At 38.5% G+C, this 23,565-nt stretch overlaps 1 protein-coding gene across 1 annotated transcript in view; it reads right to left on the bottom strand.

The window, feature by feature from the left end:
- Positions 1 to 5,083: 5,083 nt before the first annotated feature.
- Positions 5,084 to 23,565, bottom strand: part of LOC128016718 (cadherin-11-like) — a 56,949-nt gene continuing 38,467 nt past the window's right edge. Inside the window, exons 2-12 of the mRNA XM_052601426.1 lie at positions 21,732 to 22,177; positions 20,693 to 20,987; positions 19,874 to 19,993; positions 18,529 to 18,696; positions 16,800 to 16,987; positions 14,469 to 14,722; positions 14,139 to 14,275; positions 13,378 to 13,499; positions 11,074 to 11,191; positions 8,225 to 8,476; positions 5,084 to 6,973 (exon numbers count right to left, since the gene is read on the bottom strand). Coding sequence (XP_052457386.1) covers positions 6,483 to 6,973; positions 8,225 to 8,476; positions 11,074 to 11,191; positions 13,378 to 13,499; positions 14,139 to 14,275; positions 14,469 to 14,722; positions 16,800 to 16,987; positions 18,529 to 18,696; positions 19,874 to 19,993; positions 20,693 to 20,987; positions 21,732 to 21,983 — 2,397 coding nt within the window. The 5' untranslated portion in view covers positions 21,984 to 22,177 and the 3' untranslated portion in view covers positions 5,084 to 6,482. The remainder of the gene's footprint in view (positions 6,974 to 8,224; positions 8,477 to 11,073; positions 11,192 to 13,377; positions 13,500 to 14,138; positions 14,276 to 14,468; positions 14,723 to 16,799; positions 16,988 to 18,528; positions 18,697 to 19,873; positions 19,994 to 20,692; positions 20,988 to 21,731; positions 22,178 to 23,565) is intronic.

Below are 23,565 nucleotides of genomic sequence, written 5' to 3'. Positions count from 1 at the left end.
TAGAAACCGTGACCTTTGACCACTAAAATGCAGATACTGCACTCTGACTTTGTATGACTCTATACAACTAAATCACTATTGCAAAAGCAAAGTGCAGTATCTACAAACTAAAAAATAATAATAATAATAATTGTTCATCCAGCTTTCTTTTTGTGTTTCTAGCTACATGTTTTTAATAACTTAAATAGTTTTATTGGTGTTTGGATGTTGTGAATGTTAAAATTACTCCGTATTAAGCTTCAAGATCATCTTATCACAATGCTCCTTTCACCACAAAGAGTTTTGCTCATTTTATTTAAAAAGTAATTAATTACAGACCAAGTAGTTGAAATCCACACAATTTTAGCTTTTCCTAACAATAGCCGCATTTCCACCGCAGGAACTTTATCCAGGAACTTGAGACTTCGGGCCGGTACTCGGTGTGTTTCCACCGCTGGAAGCAGGAACTAAGTAAAGTTCTGGGTAAAAAAATGCCCTGCTGCCGAGGAAGTACCTTTTTGAAGTTCCAGAATATTCGGGGGCGGGACTTGGGCGCTAAACATGCTGATTGGTTGAGTTCACACAGCACTGTGATTTCAACCACCATTTATTCGGATCATTTTCAAAATATTACTGTTAATATGTCATGAAATGTAAATGTAAAAGTATTTCAGGCGAGAATGTAGTTGTTTAAAACTCAATTTTTTTATTTTTATTTTTTTTTAATAAAGGCAGCCCCTATTTAAAAAATGTGTTTTGCCGTTTTCTGAGACGGTGAGCTCCACACGATCAGCGGGAGCTCAGTGATCGTGTATCCTCCGAGAGCAGCTTCAGCTCGGTTAGACCTTCTGATATGTGCCGCTGGCTCTGATGTCTCTTTAGTGGTTAAACATAAAATATAATTCATTTTGGGTAAATCTAACAGGTAATCTTTGGTCTGTATTCAGTTAACATGTGGGATTCAGAAAATAAAAAAAAGGCAAATTGGCGATTTCAGCCATCATTTACCACAGGAAACCAAGGCAGACAACAGGTAACTTCACTTACTGCAGTTTGCCTTGGTATTAGTTTGGATAACTCACAGTTGTTGCTGTTGCTGCTGCTGTTGTTGTTTTACTTATCGTGTTTACCATGCTTTGAGGTAAATGTTGGTCCTGTATGACTGTCCCAGGTGTTCTGTGTTTATTTTGTGAAGAACAACAAAAACTGTGCAAAGTTGTTGGGGCACAAAGAAAAATGTATCCATGCATCCCTGTGGGTGAGGGTAACAGAGAAGAAAAGCAATACGGCCCTGAAGCTTTGCAAGGATCTTGCAGTGAGTTATGGAAGCTAAGCTATTGCTAGTTTCCTATGACACACCATAAATCATATAACATGTTTGAACTTTTTTGTTTTTTTGTTTTCTACACCTTTTTTTCTTTTCAACATGTTATCTGCACAAAAGTCATCATGGAAAATTCCAGAAGCCTTTAGTTCTTCTAACTTCCATTCAAGGTCAAACACGAGATGTTCTCCAGTCGTCCTTTTCTTTTTTTCTTTCTTTCTTTCTTCACAAACATTTGAGCCCAATGACTTTGCTTTAATAGTCTCTCTGTATTTTAGGCTTACAAGCTTAACAATCAGCTTGTAACAGTCAAACAACAGCAAATCTTCTTGTATTCCTGTTGAAAGCAATCCTATAAAGCAAACAAGACAAAATCAGTCAGAGCAGTTACAATCCTTAATTGAGGGCTTAGTGCTTAAAGACAACACAAAGGGAATAATGGCTTACTGCTGCTAATGTAATAAATCTTGATTGTAATACATAATAAAATATGTGTGCACTGTAAATATTATTTTATTATTTTAGTAACATATACATATATTTAATAATTATAATTCATAAAAAAAAATATATATAAATTGTAATTATTATAAAATGTGTATGTAATAATACTACTAATTGGCTAATATTTGCTCACTTTAGCACTGCTAAGCACTATAAAGAAGATAGTGGAGGTGCTATATGCTTCACACCCAAACACCCACATACACAAATGTTTATAGATTTTTTTTTGTTTTTTTGTTTTTTGCAAACTGTCCCTTAGCTATAGAATACAGATACACAGCTGCTATGAGACAATGTGACCCCCTTACAAAATTATTTTGATCTTGAACCCTTATTGTCACTGGAATTGATTTTGGTAAGTATGCATTGCATTGTTGTTTTTATCTGATTACCTGCAGTGTTTCTGACTTTTACACAGAGAGTTTACCCCTATGTTGTGCTTGATACTGTCATATGCAAATATTTGTATAGGATTTTCTTGGTTTCTAGGACTTTCTTTTCTTTTTTTGTTTGTGTAGGTCTGAATCAGCTTCCTTCACCCTTTTCTCTATCCCAGATACATCGCAGTGCACCCAACCACGCTTAATGCTTTCAGCGCCAGTGTCAGGAAGGAACTATTGATTCATTGTTCCCTGGGAAGAATCTGACACTTTTGGTATAGATCCTTGAGATACGAGTTAGAGCTGCAATCTGCCCCTCCCTATCCACTCCCTAGACACTGAGGAGAGACAGAGGTTATAGGAATCACCCAAGCCCTGTTAGTAGGACCCAGAGGTCCCAGAGGGTGGCAGGATAATGACCAGAACATTCAGACTAATAACATGTGGGTTTGGTTGAGAGAACCGGTTAACCAGAAGATAAAAAGAGGCCTATTTATATTGATCTTCATTCATCAAAAAAAAAAAAAAAAAAAAAAAAAGAAAGGACACGTGATAATAATAATAATAAATAATAATAATAAAAAAAACTACTCACAGTCATTTGTGTGTAAATGCAAAAGTTACCTCTTGTGCATTTTCTGTTTATCAAGAGTGCAACCCCCTTTTCTCAGCGTTGTTGGTTCCAGAAGTATTTTATCCATTTATTTTCCCCATAGGGATTTTGAAAAAGGCTATAAGACATTAACCAAGCAACCAGCTACAAGGTGAGCAACAGTACAAAGTAGAATTTGAAGCAAAATGTTATTGAAAATCTGACAAAAAGACAAAGGTAAAAGACTGTGTTCTTAACGGCTTTAAAGGTGTCGTATAATGTGATTTCAATTTTTTTTTCTTTCTCTTTGGAGTGTTACAAGCTACCGCTGCATAAAGAAGATCTGTAAAGTTGCAAAGATTAAAGTCACAATTGCAAAGAGATCATCTTTATAAAAGTTAAGACTACTCCATGCCGCCTAAAACAGCTCATTTTAACACGCCCCCACATGTCTGTCACTGTGGGGGAAGATTTACATAATGCCGCCCAAATGTTCATACAAAGAAAGAAGGTGCACCTTTAATTATTGCTGTTATCACCATCGTGGATACGCATTGTGCTTAATTTTGAGAGCGAAACTACTTTGTTTGGCCTTCTGAAAGAGAATGATATCCACTTTATAATGCCTAGAGCTGATTCGTTGCTCGTTGTTGAGAAAATACATCAAATTCACTCAGTGGACCATTGCCGTTCCTCACTCTAGCCACAGGCAGCCGCTGCAGAAATGGTTTTGTTTACACAACTCAATGCATAAAAAGACAGTACAAGTCATTATAATCATTAATTATGTCCCCACTGGATGCAACAGCTGCCTCGTTTATTATGCGTTTTATTGTTTTTGTCCTGTCCTTGTCACCAGTATTCTGACAAGGACATGCCATCACAGTATGGTGAAGGGCGTAACTTTTCTGTCACACGCTTGAGGCATTCGGTCAATCACAATGCACTAGATAGCTGGCCAATCAGAGCACACCTTGCTTTTCAGACCGATGAGCTTTGTAAAGAAAATATGCGTTTCAGAAAGGCGGGGCATAGAGGAGAAAAAAATAATTGACAGTATGTGGAAAATAAGGTGTTTTCTGAACCTTAAACCACAAAAGCACATTTCAGTACACCATATACAACAAATAATGTTATTTTAGCAACATCATATGACCCCTTTAATGAGAGAAATCTAAAATTATCTAATTAAAGTTGTTGATTGTATACAGTATATAAAAACTATATATATATATATATATATATATATATATATATATATATATATATATATATATATAATATTTTCTCTATATATACTAAAATAAGAACTTTTAAAACTGTTAAAATATTAGACTATTACAATATATTACAGTGTTTTGAAAGGAAATCAACATTAGGTTCAATCATTTGCCATGCCTCATCGGAGTGGGAATTTGGCTGTTGCACTCAATTTGACTCAATAAAAAGTTTCATACTAAATTTTATACAATCCACACAGAACATTTTTCAGGAATAGTAAACCACATTCCAAAACGATCAGCCGTGTTTGTTGAAATCTGGCGATTGCGATTGGCATGCATCTGTAGACCACTGGTTCAAAATCAGTAATCAGCTAACAAGCGAATGCCACCCAATGCTAGTGTGTCTCCGACAGAACACGTCTAGATACATGACAAGAAAACTCATGAAGAGTGATAATTTTTCCTACTCAGCCATATCCTCTCTGACAATAACACCAGTGGAATAAACCCAAACCACTATTTTTAAAGGGCATGCATTTTAGCTGCTTGTTAAGGACACCCAGCAGGATTCCATGAAGGATAGCAAAGGGCTATGGTTCCAAAGGGAAGGGTTTGTCATCAGAGGATTTTTCCTGTGCTTCACTTCATTCAAAGTTACAGCTAATGTAGTCTCCCTGCATGGGCGAGAAGAGCCTGCAGCAGAGCTCATCTGTTTATTTTCAAGGCCCTTCAGGGAAATGTCCAATCTCGTTCAGGTGGGCTGAAGTTCGGTTTTATGTAAGACTTCTTTTCTTCTTTTTTTTTAACAAAGTGCACATTGACCTTTCAGTGTGCGGCACCCTGGGAGAGGAAAGAATGCAAGCCTCTCTGCTGGGAGACAAGGGAGAGACCTACCACTGGAAAGCACAGAAGCGGCCGGTGAAAAGCTCTGCATGTCTCTGCGAGTGCTAATGCAACTCATGCACTGCACTGCATTCATATTCAACCTTTGTGTTTCTGTCATGAGTTGTGCTATTGCTATTATGTTGTGCAAAGCACTGATACATAGTGTTCCCACAAATACCTTACCGCCATTGATCATTTTAATAAAAAAAGCATTTATTTCAAAGTTTTTGCTTCTTAGATTGAAGCACATAATAAAGCAACAGTACAATGTTGATAAAATATAAGTGTGATGCTGTAATATTTTCCTTACATGTTGAAATACTGATATTTTTGTATGTATACTAAAATAAGAACTTTTAAAATTTTACAAATAGTTACCATAAAATCGACATAGAAATTAGCCATTTCTCACTGCAACAAGACAGACTGCTAATTTCTCACCAAGGAGGATAACATAAGCCATTAAAGAGAATGAGAAATTAAGAAAACTGAAGAAAATAATAAAAAAATAATAACAATAACGGTCATAATACAATTATATATATATATATATATATATATATATATATATATATATATATATATATAAAAAGAAAGAAAAAAAAAAGAAAGATTTACATAACCTGTTCGGTGTAAGATTGATCCTCAAGAGACATATTTTGCACATTGTACTGTACATACGTTATAAGGACTTTAGCTTGCTTTAGGATATAGCTTTCAAGTTACAAAAAAAAAAAAAAAAAAAAAAAAAAAATGCACTGCGTTGCAAGAGTGTCCATTAGTTAAGGCGATTTTTGAGATCACAGGTCTTTCTTTGTGATTGTTCGTAGATGGAACTGGGCTTTTTTTCTTTTCCTTTTATTCTAGATGACAGAAACACCATTTTTTGCGGGATCCATCTGCTTCCAAATGTGTGTATATATATATATATATATATATATATATATATATATATATATATATATATATATATATATATATAAAACAAAACAAAATAAAATAAATAAAAGGACCTGTTTGGACAATATCTCCAAAGACAATATGGAGGCGCTACAGAAGTTACAGAAGACTTAATTTGCTGACGTTCACTCCAGATTATTAATAAGGCAACTGTTTTTGTTTTTATTTCTTCGTGAGCTCGTTCACAGTATCAGCAAATCCATGACTCTCTGTGATCCACATCCATAACCTCAAACCTGTAAGAACCTACAAACATCAAAAGTGAAACGTAATGTTCTTCAGTTCTTAAACAACTTTGCCACGTTTCCTTATTTCATACACACTACAGTGACACGTCCACCACAGATGTGTTTTAATCTTTTTTGTTGTTGTTTTTGAAAAAAAAAAAAAAAATAATAATAATAATAATAATAATAATAATATCTAAACTTCTGACTCCCCCCAGCACATTGTGAATATACCAATGACACTCCCAGCATATAGTATACTGCGCGTATACTTACAAAAAAACTAAAGTTTACTATAAAGTTAAAAACTCATGGAATACTTATAGTAAACTTCACAAAACACACAGTTAGTGGATGAGGGCTGGGTGGAAGGAGATGAATTGATGAAAGGACTTATTTGAGCAAATGTTAAGAGTTGTCATCAGCCGAGTCTTTGGTGCCGTAAAGATCGGCAAGTTTCTTGAAGCGCGGCCCCCAGGTTTGAAGGTAGTCGTAGTCCAGGTCTGAATCTGTGGTCACCGACTCCAAGGAACTCAGAGAGCCGGCGACAGAGCCTCTACCTTCATAACCGTAGATCTGAATGGAGTCATACGGGGGTGCTGTGGGGTCATTATCCGCGTCAGAAATCCGCGTTTTGATGAAATCATTCACGTCTACACTGTTGCCAATGGGCCTAGTGCACATCGGATATTGAAGCTCGGGCTTGATGTCCTTACGGGGCAGGAAGCCATTGGCACCGTCTGGATTCTGTAAGGTGGCGATGTCAAATGCCTCTGTGTCCTCCTCGCCCCCTCCCTCGTCATCATAGGTGATGATGTTCTCCCGAATGTCTTCCTCCTCAAATACAATCAAAGGCTCCTTTTTCTGGCGTCGCAGGGCCACAAACAGCACCACGATCGCTGTAGACATGAAAACAAATGTTAAGCCAATGCTAATAGCATCTGTCACTTATGTTGGAATCGCTATGCTGCTTCCCTACAAGTAATCACATCAGAAACTGTTTTCTTAAATGTAGTTGCTGGAAAGATTTGACTGTGAAGATAAAGTGTTCCCATTAAACGCAATGTTTTAATACGGCTCTTTGAGAAGTCTTGAGACAGCTAATATATTTTGGGAAATGATGAACTGTTATATTACAGCTCTTCCATATGACTTGACAAGCTTTACACATTAGACAAAATTAGAAATCCCTCGTAAGGTTACTAAATTTGTATGGTTTCCCAAATATGTATATGTTGCTGTCTGTTCAAAAATTGATCCTATTATTATTATTATTATTTCTTTTTTACTTTTTTTATCGAAACATACAGTAACAACTCTTCAACCTAAATTCCAACATAAATATAATCTATTCATGTGATCTTCTATGTTCACTTTATACAGTCAAAGCATTTATGCATGTATTTAATTCAATCATTTGAACATTATTGGGGTGCCGGTAGTATGGCGATACGACGCAGCATTTCGTCCTTCGAGGAACTAGGGTTACATTTGTAACCTTGGGATTTTCTTCTTCAGGAACTTGAGCTGCGTCGAACGCTTTGGGGAATGATGTGCCCACTCTGCCAGACTTCCAAACCCCTGCCTAGTGTGTATCCGAAGAGCACAGCTAAGGCGAGAGAACAGAAGAGCCAGGATTAGCTCGCATATTTAGCCTGTGGAATCTGACAAATGTAGAGGGCGAGAACCATCCCACAGCGTTGCAGATGTCCAAGAGGGAGACACCTGCTGAGAAAGCCTTAGAGTGAGCCTTGACTCCCAAAGGTGTGGGAAGACAAGAGGACTCATAGGATACGTTGATAGCCTCGACTATCCAACGATTTAGGGTCTGCTTAGAGGCAGGAAAACCCTTTTTAGGAGGAGCGTAGCAAACAAGCAATTGGTCAGATTTTCTCCACAGGGCAGCTCTGTGTCGGTCTTGTCAAAGGCGTTCCCCCAAAGCATTCGACGCAGCGTCTCGTTCCTTCGAGGAACTAGGGTTACATTCGTAACCTTGGGACATTCTCTGTAGAGCACCTGTTCTATAAAATTTGCAAATATCGACATGCATCAGGTTCCTATGACATGTTTGAACCAACCAACCAGGACCTCTATCATTTACACATGGTTGCTTTGCTTGTATATTCATATACAAATATAATTAGGTTTACCTAGTAGAATAACAATACAGGCCAAGATGGCAATCAGAGCTCCGGTGCTGAGCCCTGCAGAGAGGATGAAAGGTTCGACATTGCAGGAGAGGATGGTGTCTTTACTGTCGCAGCTGCACACACGGATTATAAGAGTATTGGTGCTGCTCATCGGGGGTACACCATTGTCATTGATCTCAATGGGAAGGTGATACACATCCTGGGTCATTCTGCTGAAGCCCTTCCGGATCACAATGATGCTAGCGGTGCTATCTGTGGAAACAACAGAGGAACATTGATGGAATGTTTACTTCAGCTGATGAGGATTTTAGTAAAAACACAACAGAGTGGTTAATGTGCTGAATAGAATTACGGGAAAGTTTTCCATTCCCTGGAGTTCAGGTGCCATGAGAACTACCCACAGCCACCGGTGAGAGTCAATGAGGTGTGAATCAACCAATATTAAATTCATGTTTAATATTGAGAACATTTATCAGCTTTTGGAAGTGTAATCATAGTTAGAGTGGAGGGAGCGGTATTGGTTTTATTTGCAACTGGGAGAGATGGATCAGTGCCAGCGCATTTTGACTCAGCGCAAGGTCACGCTGAAGGCGTAGATGGAGTGAGTTCATTTAGGGGCCTGGGGTTTAGTCATTTTCACTCCCACTGGCACCACTTTCTTCAACCTTCAGTGACTCTGTCAGGGAAGGCCACTAATGATTTGGCTACAACGCTCATATAGCCTGACACCATGGACAGGATCAATCAATATAACGTCATCCATTATAATTCATATTCTGTCAGTGAGATTATCATGGGCTGTGTGAAGCCTGGATTTGCAACATTTGAACCCGAAAGAGCTTCTCTGGGTCCTTGTTCATGATGTTGTGCTTTTGGGGGACCATGAGCATGAGTGGGGGAGCATGAGTGGGTTGGCCATGATCACATGATACACTTCCAATAATCCTGAAGAAATCTTGGTTTTCATAAAATAACTAAGAAGCACAACTGTTTTTAACACTGATAATAATAGATGTTTCTTGAGCACCCAATCAGCATATTATAATTGATAATTAAAATAAATAATGAAATTGCTGGATAATAAATAATCCCTGCCATTAAATTCAGTTGGCACTCTGAAACCTTGAAGCTCATAACCAGATCTGATGCATTTTTAAATTAAATATTACTAAACACATAATATTCCATAAACTTAATATTTAGAGTTCATGCACATGTATAATCAGCAGGCCTTCATTACGTATGTCTTATAAGAGGAGCGCTGTCAGAGCCTCTGTGTGGAGAGTTGTGCATAATGGCGCTTCAGATAAATGGGTGGGCAAAGCTGTTGAAAACTGTATCCATTTGAAAGTCTCCGGATCCTGATAAAGCCAGTCAATCTTAGTAGCCTAATCTCTCTCCCTAATATTGTTGGCTTTTGAAATGGCCTGCTAAAAAGTGCTCATCTCCTTTCTCATTAAAGCAGACCAAATGGGAAAGACACTCATTTCTCTCTCTCTTTCACTCCGTCAACTTCATTGTTCACATCAGTCCGCTCTATTAACCAAGAAAAAAGCCTAAACAGAACTGTGATGGTAAACATTCACCCTTTAAAAAAACAATTAACATGGTTTACTCAGTCAGGCAACAATTATGTGGAGTTACTGGAATCAGCTACAGATGCCTTTATTGGATTTCATGATATTTCCAATCTATTGGTGGTCAAAGAGAAATACAGCACAATCATAAATAAGCCAATGGAAAACAGCAGCTCAGTCAATGATGTCAATTTGTAAGCCAAGCTGGAAAGCTATTTTGCCATGGGGTCCCTTCGGGTGTTTAGAATAGAAAAGGTTTTCGATTTTCGAGTAAAATAGGTCCATGGTAAAATATGGTTATGTTACATGGAGCTACAGTTGTCTGATTCTTTAAGCACATGTGAACCCACAACCTTGAGTTGTAGTGCTTATGTAGCAATGGAAAACTATTTAAGGTATGGCTGGTTGTTATTTATGTAAACGAAATGGGAAAATCTGAAGTAAAAAACAAAAACAAAAAAACAATCAAACATTTCTGATCTGATGGCTTTGAAATGCTGATTATTTTCCAGGTTTTACGAGAAAAAAATTCAACAGCTCCATAGGTAGAACATAGATTAGTTTGTTGGCATATGTTAGACTACTATCATTATATTAACAGTCACACTAAGCATTCTAAAATAACACCAAAGCTCCTTGTAAGCAATGTAAACACGGTTTCACAGTTTCTTTGAAGCATACATATTTTGGCTTGTAATATACCAAGAGCCACCACATAATAAGTTCATATAAAAGCAGCAAAATCAGCACCCAGTCACAACACTCTTTAGAGAGGCTCTTCAATTGCCTCTAAATTGAGACTACTTGTTTTCCATTGATTGACTCTCACATTACAGTAGGAGGGGCTCTCCTACATGGTCTTCAGACCTGTATCTACCTGTTTGAGGAAAGACTATTGGACTAAAGTATGTTGCTGAAGGTTTTCTGGGCACACCAAGCAGGATGCTTGAGAAACAGATAGAAACAGGGCTGCCTACCAGCTGGGCCTCACCCACGTTTCGAATCCACAGATGGAGAAGCTCAAACGAGAGTGACGCCTCCATAATTAATAAGAGAGAAGGCTGATTTGAGTTTGCCCACCTCATCATGACCTAATTATCAACACTGCAGACACTCACTCCTACACATGGATAAACTAATTTGGTTTGGAAAGAGACTAAAATATTTTGTGTTTTCAATTGGCCGCGTTCCCTTAGGCAGTTTCCTTGGCTTGAAATAAGCAGTTCTTCGGTGCAAATGATTCTATTACGGAGTGTTTTGTGTGTCACACACCTCTGTTGTCCTTGACGGAGAAACTGTGGTTGTTAGCGACCTCAGGGGCCAGTCTGAAGTGGAAGTGCTGGCGGTGGGCCATTTCATCCTTATCCGTAGCACTAACTGTCTCAATGAGCTGTGGAGCAGAGAGTTCAAATCAGGTCATATTAAACTGGTTAAGATCACCAGGGCATGCCTCTAAATAAATGTATTCCTCTTTCATCTCTTTTTCTCTCTTTTTCTCTTTTTTTCTGTTACTCATTCAAACTTGCAACTGCCCAAAAAATGGAAAGTGAACATTGCATTGATTAAATTTAGACATCAATATGATGATGATTTGATGGAAGTTGTGACCTCTTTTAAGAAATAGCTAATTCATTAACAGTTTCTTGTGCTTATTTAAAGTCAAACATTTCTCAGACACAGGAATCAATTAAGTGACAATTAAGGTAACTAAGTGATAATAAATTTCCAAGCAAATTTTTCTTCTGGATTATTTGATGAATAGAAAGTTCAAAAGAACAACATTTATTTGAAATAGCAATATTTGGTAATATTGTAAACAGCTTTATTGTAACTTTTGATGCACCTTTGCTGGATTAAAGTAATTAATACATTCTTACTTATCCCAGATTCTGAATAGCAGTTTATGTACATATGCACTGATAACATAAACCCATTACAATACTTATATATGTATAAGTTTCATTCACGTTAAGAAATATTAATGAACCTTACTGTAAAGTGTTGATAATTATTTAACAAGTGCCAGTGGCATAGACAGGGGAGGGGCTGTGGGGGCACTGGCCCCCCAAAAACTGATTGGCCTAACCTTTTATGTGTCCGTCACTCAAAAAAATAATTAACATAAAATCATATCTTTCAGCTTGCATTTGAATAATTAACAATTTTGCAAATCTTCTCAACAACCAGGACTGAGGATAGCGAGCTAATTACACTAACATGTGAGCTAGTCAAAATTACATGTATTTGTATACATGTATTTAAAATACAAAATACTATTTTGTATTTAAATACCTTCGAAAAAAATCGAATGTATTTTACATTTAATAATTTAATCTGAGTAATTTAGTATTTTCAAAATACATAAGGTATCACGCTCCTCATTAGATTATTTCCTGCAGGGATGGGCTGTATTTCAAATACATGTATTTGAAATACTATTTTGTATTTTAAATACCTTTGAAAAAAGTCTAATGTAATTTGTATTTAAATACCTTTAATCTTAGTGTTTTGTTTTTAGTATTTTTGTATACTTGTTGATATAGGAAATCAGCGGTCTAATAAAAAGGTTGATTGGCAAAAAAGTATTTGATGGATTTATGGATTGAAACTACTAAAATAATAAGATGAAATGTATTTAAATACAAAATACAAAATAGTATTTTGTATTCCAAATACATGTATTTGGTGGCATCCATTCAATAAAATTTTGAATTAAAATTAAAATTTTCACAAAAAGTTATTATTGTAACTGTTTTATAATGCACTACAATACTGAGGTGCATTTATTGCCACTTTTTGCAATACGTAGTATAAATATAGTTTTAATATAGTGTAAATAGCTATTTGCATTTAGTTTAAAAAGCATATCACATAAAAAAAGATGCTGCTATTTGCACTATAGTTTACAAATATGTTATTTTCTCTTAGTGTAAACATCATCTATCACTATTGAAACTTTTTTTAGTGCAAATAGGAGCCGGTGTATTTTTTTTTTTTTTTTTTTTTTTTTACTAGCGAGTTGCAGTGCTCGATTTCAATGCTGTCTTTCAGTGTTAGGACAGACTATGTTCAATGTTAGCTCCTAAACCAAGATAATGCTAATAACAATGCTCTGAGGCTGAATGTACAAACACAAGCAAGGTTTTCCTAAAAAAAAAAAATTGTGTGTGTGTGTGTGTATGTGTCTTTTGTTTGTTTGGTGTTTTTATTTTTCTGATGACACACAACTGAAATTGCAAGCAAAATGGCGAATCAAATCATACAATGTATGTGATTAATCTTTAAAAAATAATGTTAAAAACCATATAGAATCAATAGAATTGCAGTCATTTATACATATTATAATGCATTTGCATATTATTATTAGAAATGTATATTTAATAAGTTTTTACTTTTAACTAGTTTCCTAGTCCTAGAATCGGACCTTAACATATAGTGTGACCAAATGCACAAAATAAGATCGCCCCTTTGCAGTAACTGTGGCCCCTCTTGTGCCCACCAGTTGAAAAAATCATAGAATCACCCTTGATAAGTAATAAAAATAAATGAAATAAATAAAAACCTTGGTTGACTTACCTTTCCAGGGCTGGCATTCTCACAGACGAGCACTTCATTTTGAGCTGCGAATTCTGGAGCATTGTCATTCACATCTTTGACTTTGATATTGACTCGTACTTTTGCATCTTGGTGATGGCCACCTGGGACAACAACAGCATTTAAAAAGAGACTTAGATTTATCATTAATACAATGTGTTTTAAAAATTAAAAAAATAATAAAAAATAAAAAAATTAGGTAGCCCTTAGTGGAAGGACGTGAGTGACAAGACACAACCAGAATGGTCAAAGCAGCCCTGAAAAAGCCCGGAGTCCAATCTGAAATGATCAGGTTTACTGAATGCCTTGTTTTTTTGCTTCCAGACACAAGCAGTGTCTTCCACATAACCAAAGAATATTTTTGATGCAGTCTTTAGATATGACTTTTTGATGGTTGAAATAATCACAGACATTTTTCTGTGTCACATTTATCACACAGAAACTTTAGCTACAACCAGAAACAAACACTGACTGCCCCTCAAGGAAATCACATACACACAAAAATAAATATATAACATTTTAAGGCCAGTTACGCACTGATCACTGAACTGAGGCTATCATTTGAAGGTTGAAGAGGTAATCTGTGGTTGTCTCTTCTGAAATCATGCAGGAGGCCTGGCGACACTACAACCACATAAGAGCAGGGTGCAGAGAGAGCTGAAGAGCTCGGTGAGGGAAAAAAAATACAACATGCAAGGCTGCTCTGTTATTTAAAAGCCCAAAGAAAGAGATGAGTGACCTACCAATCTCTGTAGCACTGACGGAGATGTTGTGCCAAGCTTGTGTTTCCCGATCTAAAGGCCTTGTGGTCTTAATAATGCCGTCTTCAGGATTAATGATGAAAAACTCTTCCAAGTCTGTGTAGCGTGGGATCATATATCTGGGATGATATATTAAAAAATAAAAAAATAAAAAATAAATTATAAATAATTTCTTTCTCAGGCTCTCTTTGAATCATATCTAATAAATCAAATTTCCCTGAACATTTTAATGACTGTCATCAGACAAAAAAAAAAAAAAAAACGGCCAAAGCAAAAGTAATCTGATTCTTTTTACGGGAAGTGGTTTGGTACCTGATTGGGTTGTTCATGATGTCGGTGTCTTTGGCATGCACGCGGCCGACCAGAGTGCCTGCTGGGGCGTTTTCCTCCACCTCAAAGTTATAGCCGGGAGCCATAAATGTCGGGGGCTCGTCTGCATCTTCTACTGATATTTTCACAATGGTAGTATCTCTGTATGGACCCCAGGCAATGAAACGGGAGTCCACGTGTGGGTTGGAGGCTTCTACCTTCAGTGTGTATGATCGCTTGGTCTCAAAGTCCACAGTCTGAAAACAAGAGGTCAGAAAACTAATTAGTGATTCAATTTGATGGAAGCTGTCAATAGGAAAAAAAAAATATATCGTTACTTTCAGAAATCACTCAACATGTTTTAATATGACAATGACCCCTTTTGTAAATTGTTTCTGGACTGCATGGAGAACCAAAGGTGAATAAAATAAATAAATGAGTCTGAGCGAAACAAATTTAAAAAAAGAAAAAAGAAAAAATAGATTACCAATAAATCAACTGAAATGAAACAGAAAAATAAACACTGGAATACATCTAAAATAATAATAATAATAAAAAAATAATAATAATGAGGGAAAAGTGTAAAAGAAGCAGACTAGAGGGCACTGTTGTTATACATTTTGGAAGGAGACCAAATCTACAAAGAAGCTGAAATGAGAAAGCATTCGAATATGCAGACATCATTCCGTTACAGAATCCAATTCTTTACAATTCTCAAAAGGCACAATTCTCATGCAATTTAGGTGCAAGCAAAACAATGAAAAAAAGGAAAGAAAATGGTGCTCAAGCGGCCAGTCATTGGGTCCGCTCGTGTCCTCCTGCATTACCAGTTTTCACACATCCGACTGTTTTCTGATTAGCCTGTCTCACCCGTCACACCTCTCGGTCACAAATTACCAAGTGAGAATTACACATAAAGGGTACATATCAACTCAAACACACACTCACACCTACACATGCCAGGTAGTTGTGTGTTGATTGGTTGAAAGTTGTTTTTCTTGCTTTTATTTTCTTTGGATCTTTTTAATGGAGCTGCCGACGCTGGAATCAAGTATGACCCAGCTGTTTCCTCCAGCAGGTCGAAAACTATTCTGTTTATCCTGACAACAGCAGTCCCCCTCTCTCTCTCTCCTACAACAATCCTTTATTTGGCACCTAATAACTCCCGACTCCAACCTAATCAGGAGCAGATAATATTCACAATAATGCTACGTCTCCTCTTAATATTCAGCCTGCGTCGCCAGCCTGCAGTTGAAACAGAATACTTGATTAAAACCCTGGCAATTCCGTCAGTAATTTCGACTTTAATTTTCAACATGCTTTGAAGAGCAAAAGGTGATGATTTCCCAAGAGGTGTATCAGCGAGGCATTGTGTTATTGAGTGAAGCAGTATTGCGTCAAGCTGATTGTTGTTGGCATGCCGTATTGTCTGTTCTCTCACCATTCTGCATGATTCATCCCCTCCTTATAACCTTCTCGGCTGAAAAAGCACTGCTGTGGCCACAGCATAAAAAAAAAAGAAAGAAAAAAAAAAGAAACGAGGCTGACAAAATCCCCCTTCAATCGTTTCCTGCATCATACACACCTCCTTTACACAAACAGCATTCACAATATGATGATGCTTCACCGGATTACACAGCTCAAGCAGCAATAATTCTTACGTTTTCTTTTCTGCAGTATGCTTCCTTTCTAATAATCATTCTGCGGATGATCATTTGACATCTTGAGCTGTGAGGGTGAAGGGTAAAGTATCACCAGCAGGTGGCAGTGTTACGGCTGCAGACTGGGTCTCTTTGGCTCTCAGGCTAAAGTTGGTTAGTGGCTAGAAGGCTTCTCGGTGCGATGTGAGTTTTCTCTCGGCCACGGAAGGTGGGGGTACGGATGGGCGGCAGCCTAACTCGAATGGCTGTGTAATTGTCTGCATAATCCAGGCCCTCAGAGCAGGGGAGGAATAACCCGGGCAGCACGGCCCAGATGAGCTTCCCTCACATGGACAGAGAGAATCAGCCATGAAAGTCAATGCTCATCTCAGATATAATAGGAAAGGGATGGGCAATGTCACTGCAATTACAGAGTGAAAACGGTGAAAAATCACCCCAACTGCCCAGCAGTCTTGCACTTAGACTGCATATTTGAGCGTCCATGCAAATAGGAACACAAATGACCAAGCAAATAAGCTAAAATGCAAACAATTCCTCAAAAAGAGAAATCAAGATACTAAGAGGTGGACAGAGAAATTCAATATTCGAAACACCCCTCCCCTTTTGACAATTGCGCATATGTAACTAGAAGTTGCATTCACACATACATATTTGGCACTCTCACACACTCCACCTTCTTTAGTTTGATGACTGCCTCCTGGGTCTCCGAGTCCTTGGTGATCTCGAAAAGGTTCATGCCATCTCCCTCTAAGATTCGATAATCCACCAGTCCGTTCTCTGCCAGATCGGGATCTTTGGCCTTCAGTCGACCCACCTCCTCGCCAGGAACCTTGTCCTCTGAAACCGCCATGGCGTAAACACCTGTGAAGAAGAGTAATGAGTCCCGGGAGCTCTCAAGAAAAACAAAAAGGGGGTGGGCGGGTAATATGGTTTATAATATCTCTGAGTCACAGGCAAGAAAAATCATGATCACACTCCCCACTCGGGAATGGAAAGCCGGTTCGCTGCATGATGCCGGTGCTACCTTCAGCTAGCTGCCTGACACCTGTGAGCTCTTAGCTGGTGAGATCAGGAGCGCATGTGTGAAATGTATATTTGTGGGCTCGAGTGAGCCTGTATGGGTATGTGGGTGGGTGTATGAATACTATAACAGACACCTGCCTGAGGCTGGAGCTCGCAGAAGGACCATATGGCTCCACTCCCTGTCTGCTGAGAGCCAAAGGCTTCAGCTGCCTCTACAAAAATAACTCCCACATGGGGAGGAAGTCCTCGCGGAGAAAGGCCAGGGCGTGCAAAGAGGTCTGCTTTTTCAATCAGACCTTCGACAGACCAAAAAAGAAAAGGAGAATTTTCATCTACACTTTTTTTTGGGGGGGAGCTAAGTTTGACGCGTGTCAAAGTCCGTTTTGGACAGTGCAAACAACTCTGGGAATCGATATCGAGCCTAAAAGCTGCATTTTTCGGCGTGAGCAGAGCCACATAAAAGAATCTGAAGCTTACATTCTCACCTGTGCTCTGAGCCAAGCTGGTGTCCACATGAAAAAATCTAGCTTGCTCCTGAAATGTTCCATCATGCAGTCGGCTCAAAACCAGCAAGCTGGATTTAAGGATATGCTTGCCTAAGCTACTCATTGTGGGCAATAACCTTGCAATGTACAGTTTATTTTGGTCCATGAATCACAGTTTCTACCAACACCAAAAACGGGGCTCGTGTAGGAGCCGGAGCGCTGGGACTATGCCGCATTCTGCTTAAGTCAGGGAAAAGCTTGAAGGCCCTTTGCTATTGAGCCTGAGGGTCCGAGTGCACAAAAAAGCAAAAGCTCGGTGGAGATTTATAGGGACGATTTCTTTAACAAAAGACAGATAAAATCGATGTGCTTAGTGTGCAGTTTGATGTCACACTGGAAACACGTGAGCACTAACTCACACTAGCCCGTTCCTGCACTCATCTGTATACAACAACACAGTAAATATTTCATCCAGCCTTTCATGCTCGAGAAACTTGATGTCATCGTGCTCGTGCTAAATGTTTAAAGAACAATTGAATAATTAAGTTGTGATATTTTCATGTTAACATCTGTAGCTCATATTAGCAGATTCTGACTTGGTCCCTGAGGGCTTGTCAATGTTGATATGTGGTTTGAGGATTGAAGAGTGGAGAAGAAAGAGCTGTCCATTGGCTAAAAGAAAACTCTCCTCCCTTGGTGCATGCATAGCAGAGGTCATAGTAATGTTGTGTGTAGCCAGCCAAAGAGCAAGGCATGGTCACAGTGACTATAATACAATCTGACAAGGATAGAGGGGGACAAAAAATGATGGATGGAAGAGAGATGGAGATAAGGGAAGAGAGAAATACATAGAAAGAAGGGAACATTCACAGCTGGAAGAATACATTCTCTCACCCTGAGCGAACTTTGGAGGATTGTCATTGACATCAGTCAGGGTGATTTTAACCTGAGTGGTTCCTGACAGACCACCCATGTGTCCACCCATGTCCTTGGCCTGGATTACAACATCGTATTCTTGCCTGGCCTCCCTGTCCATGTTGGGGAGAGCAGTTCGAATGATTCCTATAGACACATAAAACACATAAAACATAAGATGGACCCAAGACCATTGACTATCCAGTCATTGATTTCTTGAACGCTTAAGCTCTTATTAATTGATATGACGTTTCATCAACTTTTATGAGATTTATTCCATCTGAACAGTTAGAATTGATTTTTTTTTTTTGTCATAGCAAATATTACATGCACTATTCAAACATTTCCATTGCTCATTATGACCTATAGGCTAACTCAATTAGTCGAAATGTACACATTATTGCTATTACAACAATCTGTTAAATTACAAGTTAAATTCAGTTGTACAACTGTATTCTGTTATTTGATTTGACTGTCATTATTCATTCAACTAATCTGTCAAAATGCATGCATTTGCATAGAATAACTGATTTAGTATTTAAAATCAATGACTCCTTATTAAATATGTTACATATATTGTGCGAGCTTACTTAGCAAAATGTATTGTCTTTAATACTGGATAATTTTAATCTTCAATTTCTACTGTATATTTTTAATCTTCAATTTCTACTGTATATATGTTACTATTTACAGAAGTACATTTACAAACTATAATAAATGCATACTGCTCTTAGGCCATAATGTACCATCTTCTACACATCCTACCATGCACGTGTCATAGACAGACAGCTTTTATCCAGTAGGGCAACTGGCCTTGGTCCTACACTTCAGGATAGTGCTGTCAAATTAAATTCTAGCTTTCAGCTGGCACTATACTCTTCACATCAGCTTTCAGACCAGGAAAATATGTGGCTATTTTGCTCATTCTTGAGGTCCTTGAAGCATTTACCACAAATGCACTATTAATAGTTATAGGATGGTTTTGTTAGTACGACACAGATGAGCAGCACTGAATATGATCGAGCAAAACGCCGAGCTTCAGTTTATTAGCAGCATCTGCTCCATCTCCTCTGACTGCTGTAGGGGATTCCACTGCCACCGGGACACTGTACTAATGTGACCACGGGTTCATTTAGCTCAGAGAACGCAAGGTGCTCTTGCAAAGCATGAAAGGACTACCCTCTTCATTCCCACTTCTCATACCGTGACAAATGAATAGAAGCCAAACATGATTTGAAATTGCTCATGATGCATATCGGAATGCATGGCTGGCTCCACAGAACTAACATCGAACCAGTGAAAATATCATTACTGATGACTGTACCTGTTTGTGGCTCCACAGAAAAATAAGGCTGGCCCTGCAGGATGCTGTAGACCAGCCTGGCGCTGTTGCCGTATGTAGGGTCATCTGCGTCTGTAGCTGTGACCTTTATCACTGAAGTACCTGAAGAGAAAGTACAGCACACATCAACCACGATAGGGATAGCTTTTGGGTATTGCACAGATCTCACAGTCTAAGATACACCTCTCACCGGAGTTCACAACAGATATAAGAGAGCGACTAGCAACTTGGATATTTCTCAGGTTATAAAGTTGATCTTGAATAACCTTTTTTTTTTTTAAGGCAACATGAATATTTTAGAGTCTAAAGCTAGACGATACAAACCGTTGCCTCTGCTTTGTGCATGCAATGTTTTGCATTCAGCAGGGCTCATTTCCATGAAATCTAATTCCGTTTACACACTCAAATCAATTTACCTAGCATGTTTACCAACTTGTCTAAAAATATAAGGAATTGACCTGGGCAAAACTAGCCTTTGGAAGTTCCCAGTAGTATTAGGTGAGCATTTGGGGGTAACAGATCGTTACCCTGTGACAGGAGAGCATTACTGATGATGTATTGCACAGTGAAAATGCAGTAAAAACAAATACATGCACACAAACAAATGCGTGCACACACGCACACACACCCAGACAAGCCAGCAGTCGCAAAACAAGAGTTGCAACAAGAGCACCGACTCACTTTCTGAGAGTCAGATTTCAGCTCTTTTGAATAATGCATGAGGAACAAGCTGTCAGGTGTGGGCTCACAGAGAAAGAGAAAGAAGCTGACAAATACGCTTTTCCAGAGGCTCGCACTCACCAACATTGGACATCTCAGCCACTCGTGCATAGTAAGGGGCGTGAAGGAACTCCGGCGGATTGTCGTTGATGTCCTGCACCTTGACAATGAATTCTGAGGGAGGTTCGAGGGGTTTGTTGGTGTCTCGAGCCACTGCCTGGGCGGTCAGGGTGTACTGGGCCTGCTCTTCTCTGTCCAGTGTCTTTGTGGCATGAATGTTGCCCGTTTTGTCATCAATGACAAAAATAGTGCCTGCTCCCTCCCCTGAAAGGATGTATTTAATGTTCCCATCTCCTGAATCTACATCCGAATGAAGCTGGAAGAAGAGAAAGGGCATGCGAGTGAGAGGTTTCCATCAACAGCGGGCAGGTCAAACAAGAACGCTGCCTTGAAGTAGAAAGCTTTTTGGCTGGTTTTCAGCGATAGCATCTCCTCTAGAGTATCACATTAACACAGTGGTATCTTACAGTAATATCCACCCTGACGGCTGACTGTAGTGATGGTGAATTCAACAGGGAAACATTCCTCTAGTGAATGCAAGTCTACATTAATTTCATTCGAAAATGAGAACAAACCTCATTTTTGTAATGTATGACTGTTTATATGTTGCACACACATAAACTGTATAGAGCTGATGCGAATCAAGGGATGTTGATTATGCAGGTTAAAATGAAATTAAACTCCTGACACAGAATATGCCCACTCAATAAGTCTAAACCTCTACTTGGGTTCAGGTGGGAGTTTAAAGGCCAAAGTGCTGCGGGTTTGCTATGTAACTATCCGACAGGCCCATAAATCGTCCATTTCCCTTATGCAAGAACCATCGGGGACTGCACTGTTATTAAAAAGGAAATCCAATTTATAACCTTTAATCAAGTGGGCCACTGATTGCCTTTGTGGAACAAATGGAGGATATTGCAAGGACTCTGTCTGTAATGAAAACCCCAATGACTTTCATTCACAACATAACCTTAAGAGAAAAAAAAAGAGAGGGAGAGAGATGGAGAACGAGGAGTAGGACGACATGAGATGGACGTAGATGTTCCTTGTTTCTACTTACCCGACCTACTAAGACGGGATCGGGGCCTGTGTACTCCTCAATGACAAAGAACTGGTTCCAGACCCAGCCCCGTTTGGAGCGGTGAAGCACCTGGCCTTCTTTGCCTCTCTCCCTGTGTCTGTGTAAAGAGAGATGGCGGCGGTGGCCACGCTCCCGTGGCCCTGAGACCCTGTATGTCGCTGCTGCTACAGCGCTCCATAGTGCGGCCCCCAAACACAAGAAGAACACCTGCTGCCTCAGTCCCTCCCACATCCTGCCCACACTGTCCACTTCCTCTGGGCCTTCCCCCTGTGGGTATCAAAATCCAGAGAGAATCCTTGAAATGGGGTCCACTGGAAGGTGTGGTCTCTAAAGGGGTCGAGGGGGACAGAAGGAGACCTCACTGGACTTGACTTCTGAGATCCATCACAAAGTCATGCTTTTCCACTCGTTCTTCTGCTCCGATTCTGAAACAAAAATGGAGAAAAAGCCATTAGTCATATGAGAAAGAATAAGTAGGGTACACAGGTCTAAACTGTCTACATAAAGCCTAAACAGTACACTGAAAATGTCAGGATAATAAAACATTTAATGAGACTTTGAGGCAAAACGTTCTGCACTATTACTAGGTCACAAAGAGAATTTGTGTCATTGATCAGGTGAAATCCTTTTCAGATGTTCTTGCTGTTCTTAGAAAAGTCATATGTTCTTGTTTCCACTGAAGCACAAGATGTTCTTTGGCTCAAATCAAGCTGGAAACCTTGATCATCAGGTTTTACAAACACACCTGGGGAGTTCGTGCAGCTTGAGTGCAGATCTCATTAAAGCAAAAGCGGGACAAGTCAAAGACAAATACATTGTGAAATTGTATGTATTTCTATTCAACTTTTAGTGAAAATTATTAAGCTTACAATATAACTTATAAAATATTTCTATTTCAAATACATGCAGTTTATATATATATATATATATATATATATATATATATATATATATATATATATATATATATACATACATACATACATACATACATACATACATACATATATATATATATATATATATATATATATATATATATAAAACAATCCTGAAAAAACATGTCATGGTTTAAAAAAAAAATATATTAAGCAGACATAAATAATAAGAACGTTTCTTGAGCCTCAAATCACCAGTAATGGCTGCTGAATTTTAAGCTTTGTCATCATGGAAATAAATTGCATTTTAAAATATATTTTAATAATTTTAATAGAAATAAATGCAGTCTGGGTGAGCATAAAAAATCTTTCGAAAGCATTTCAAATCTTACTGACCACAGAGGTGTATAATACAATTAACTCAACTATTAATATTAAATAATATTAATGAATATACATCTCATCAAATTCCTAATATAAAAGTCACACAATACCTGCTCTTTAACAACTGTCAATACCATACTTTTCCAGATCTTTATTGTGTGTAAACACATGTCATGTTATACATCCAGTAATTAACCACTTGAGGTGTTGGGTGAAATCCCATAAAGTCCGTCCATCGCTCTCTGTCTGGGTGTAGGCGGATGTGGTATGGGAGTGCAGCCTGCTGGGTATTTTCTCATCCACTGAGCCGCTAACAACCTTTAGCTCTGACAACAGCTACGGTGGGCCGCTGCACCCACGCACACACACACGCTCCGCCATCCTTACCCTAATCATAGTAAGTCAAATCCTCACTTTACACACATATGGAGGAGGGGTCTGTTAGAGTGTGAAAGGCACCAGAGGGGTGGATAAGCAAGACAGAAAACAAATCCTAACCAATTGCCAGTCTGCAAAGCAAAGCCCGTAAATATTTCCCAAAATAAAGTGCA

This window comes from Carassius gibelio, chromosome A7, assembly GCF_023724105.1.
Source record: "Carassius gibelio isolate Cgi1373 ecotype wild population from Czech Republic chromosome A7, carGib1.2-hapl.c, whole genome shotgun sequence".
In the NCBI taxonomy this organism is placed as follows: Eukaryota; Metazoa; Chordata; class Actinopteri; order Cypriniformes; family Cyprinidae; genus Carassius; species Carassius gibelio.
This window is presented reverse-complemented; position numbering and strand designations above follow the sequence as displayed.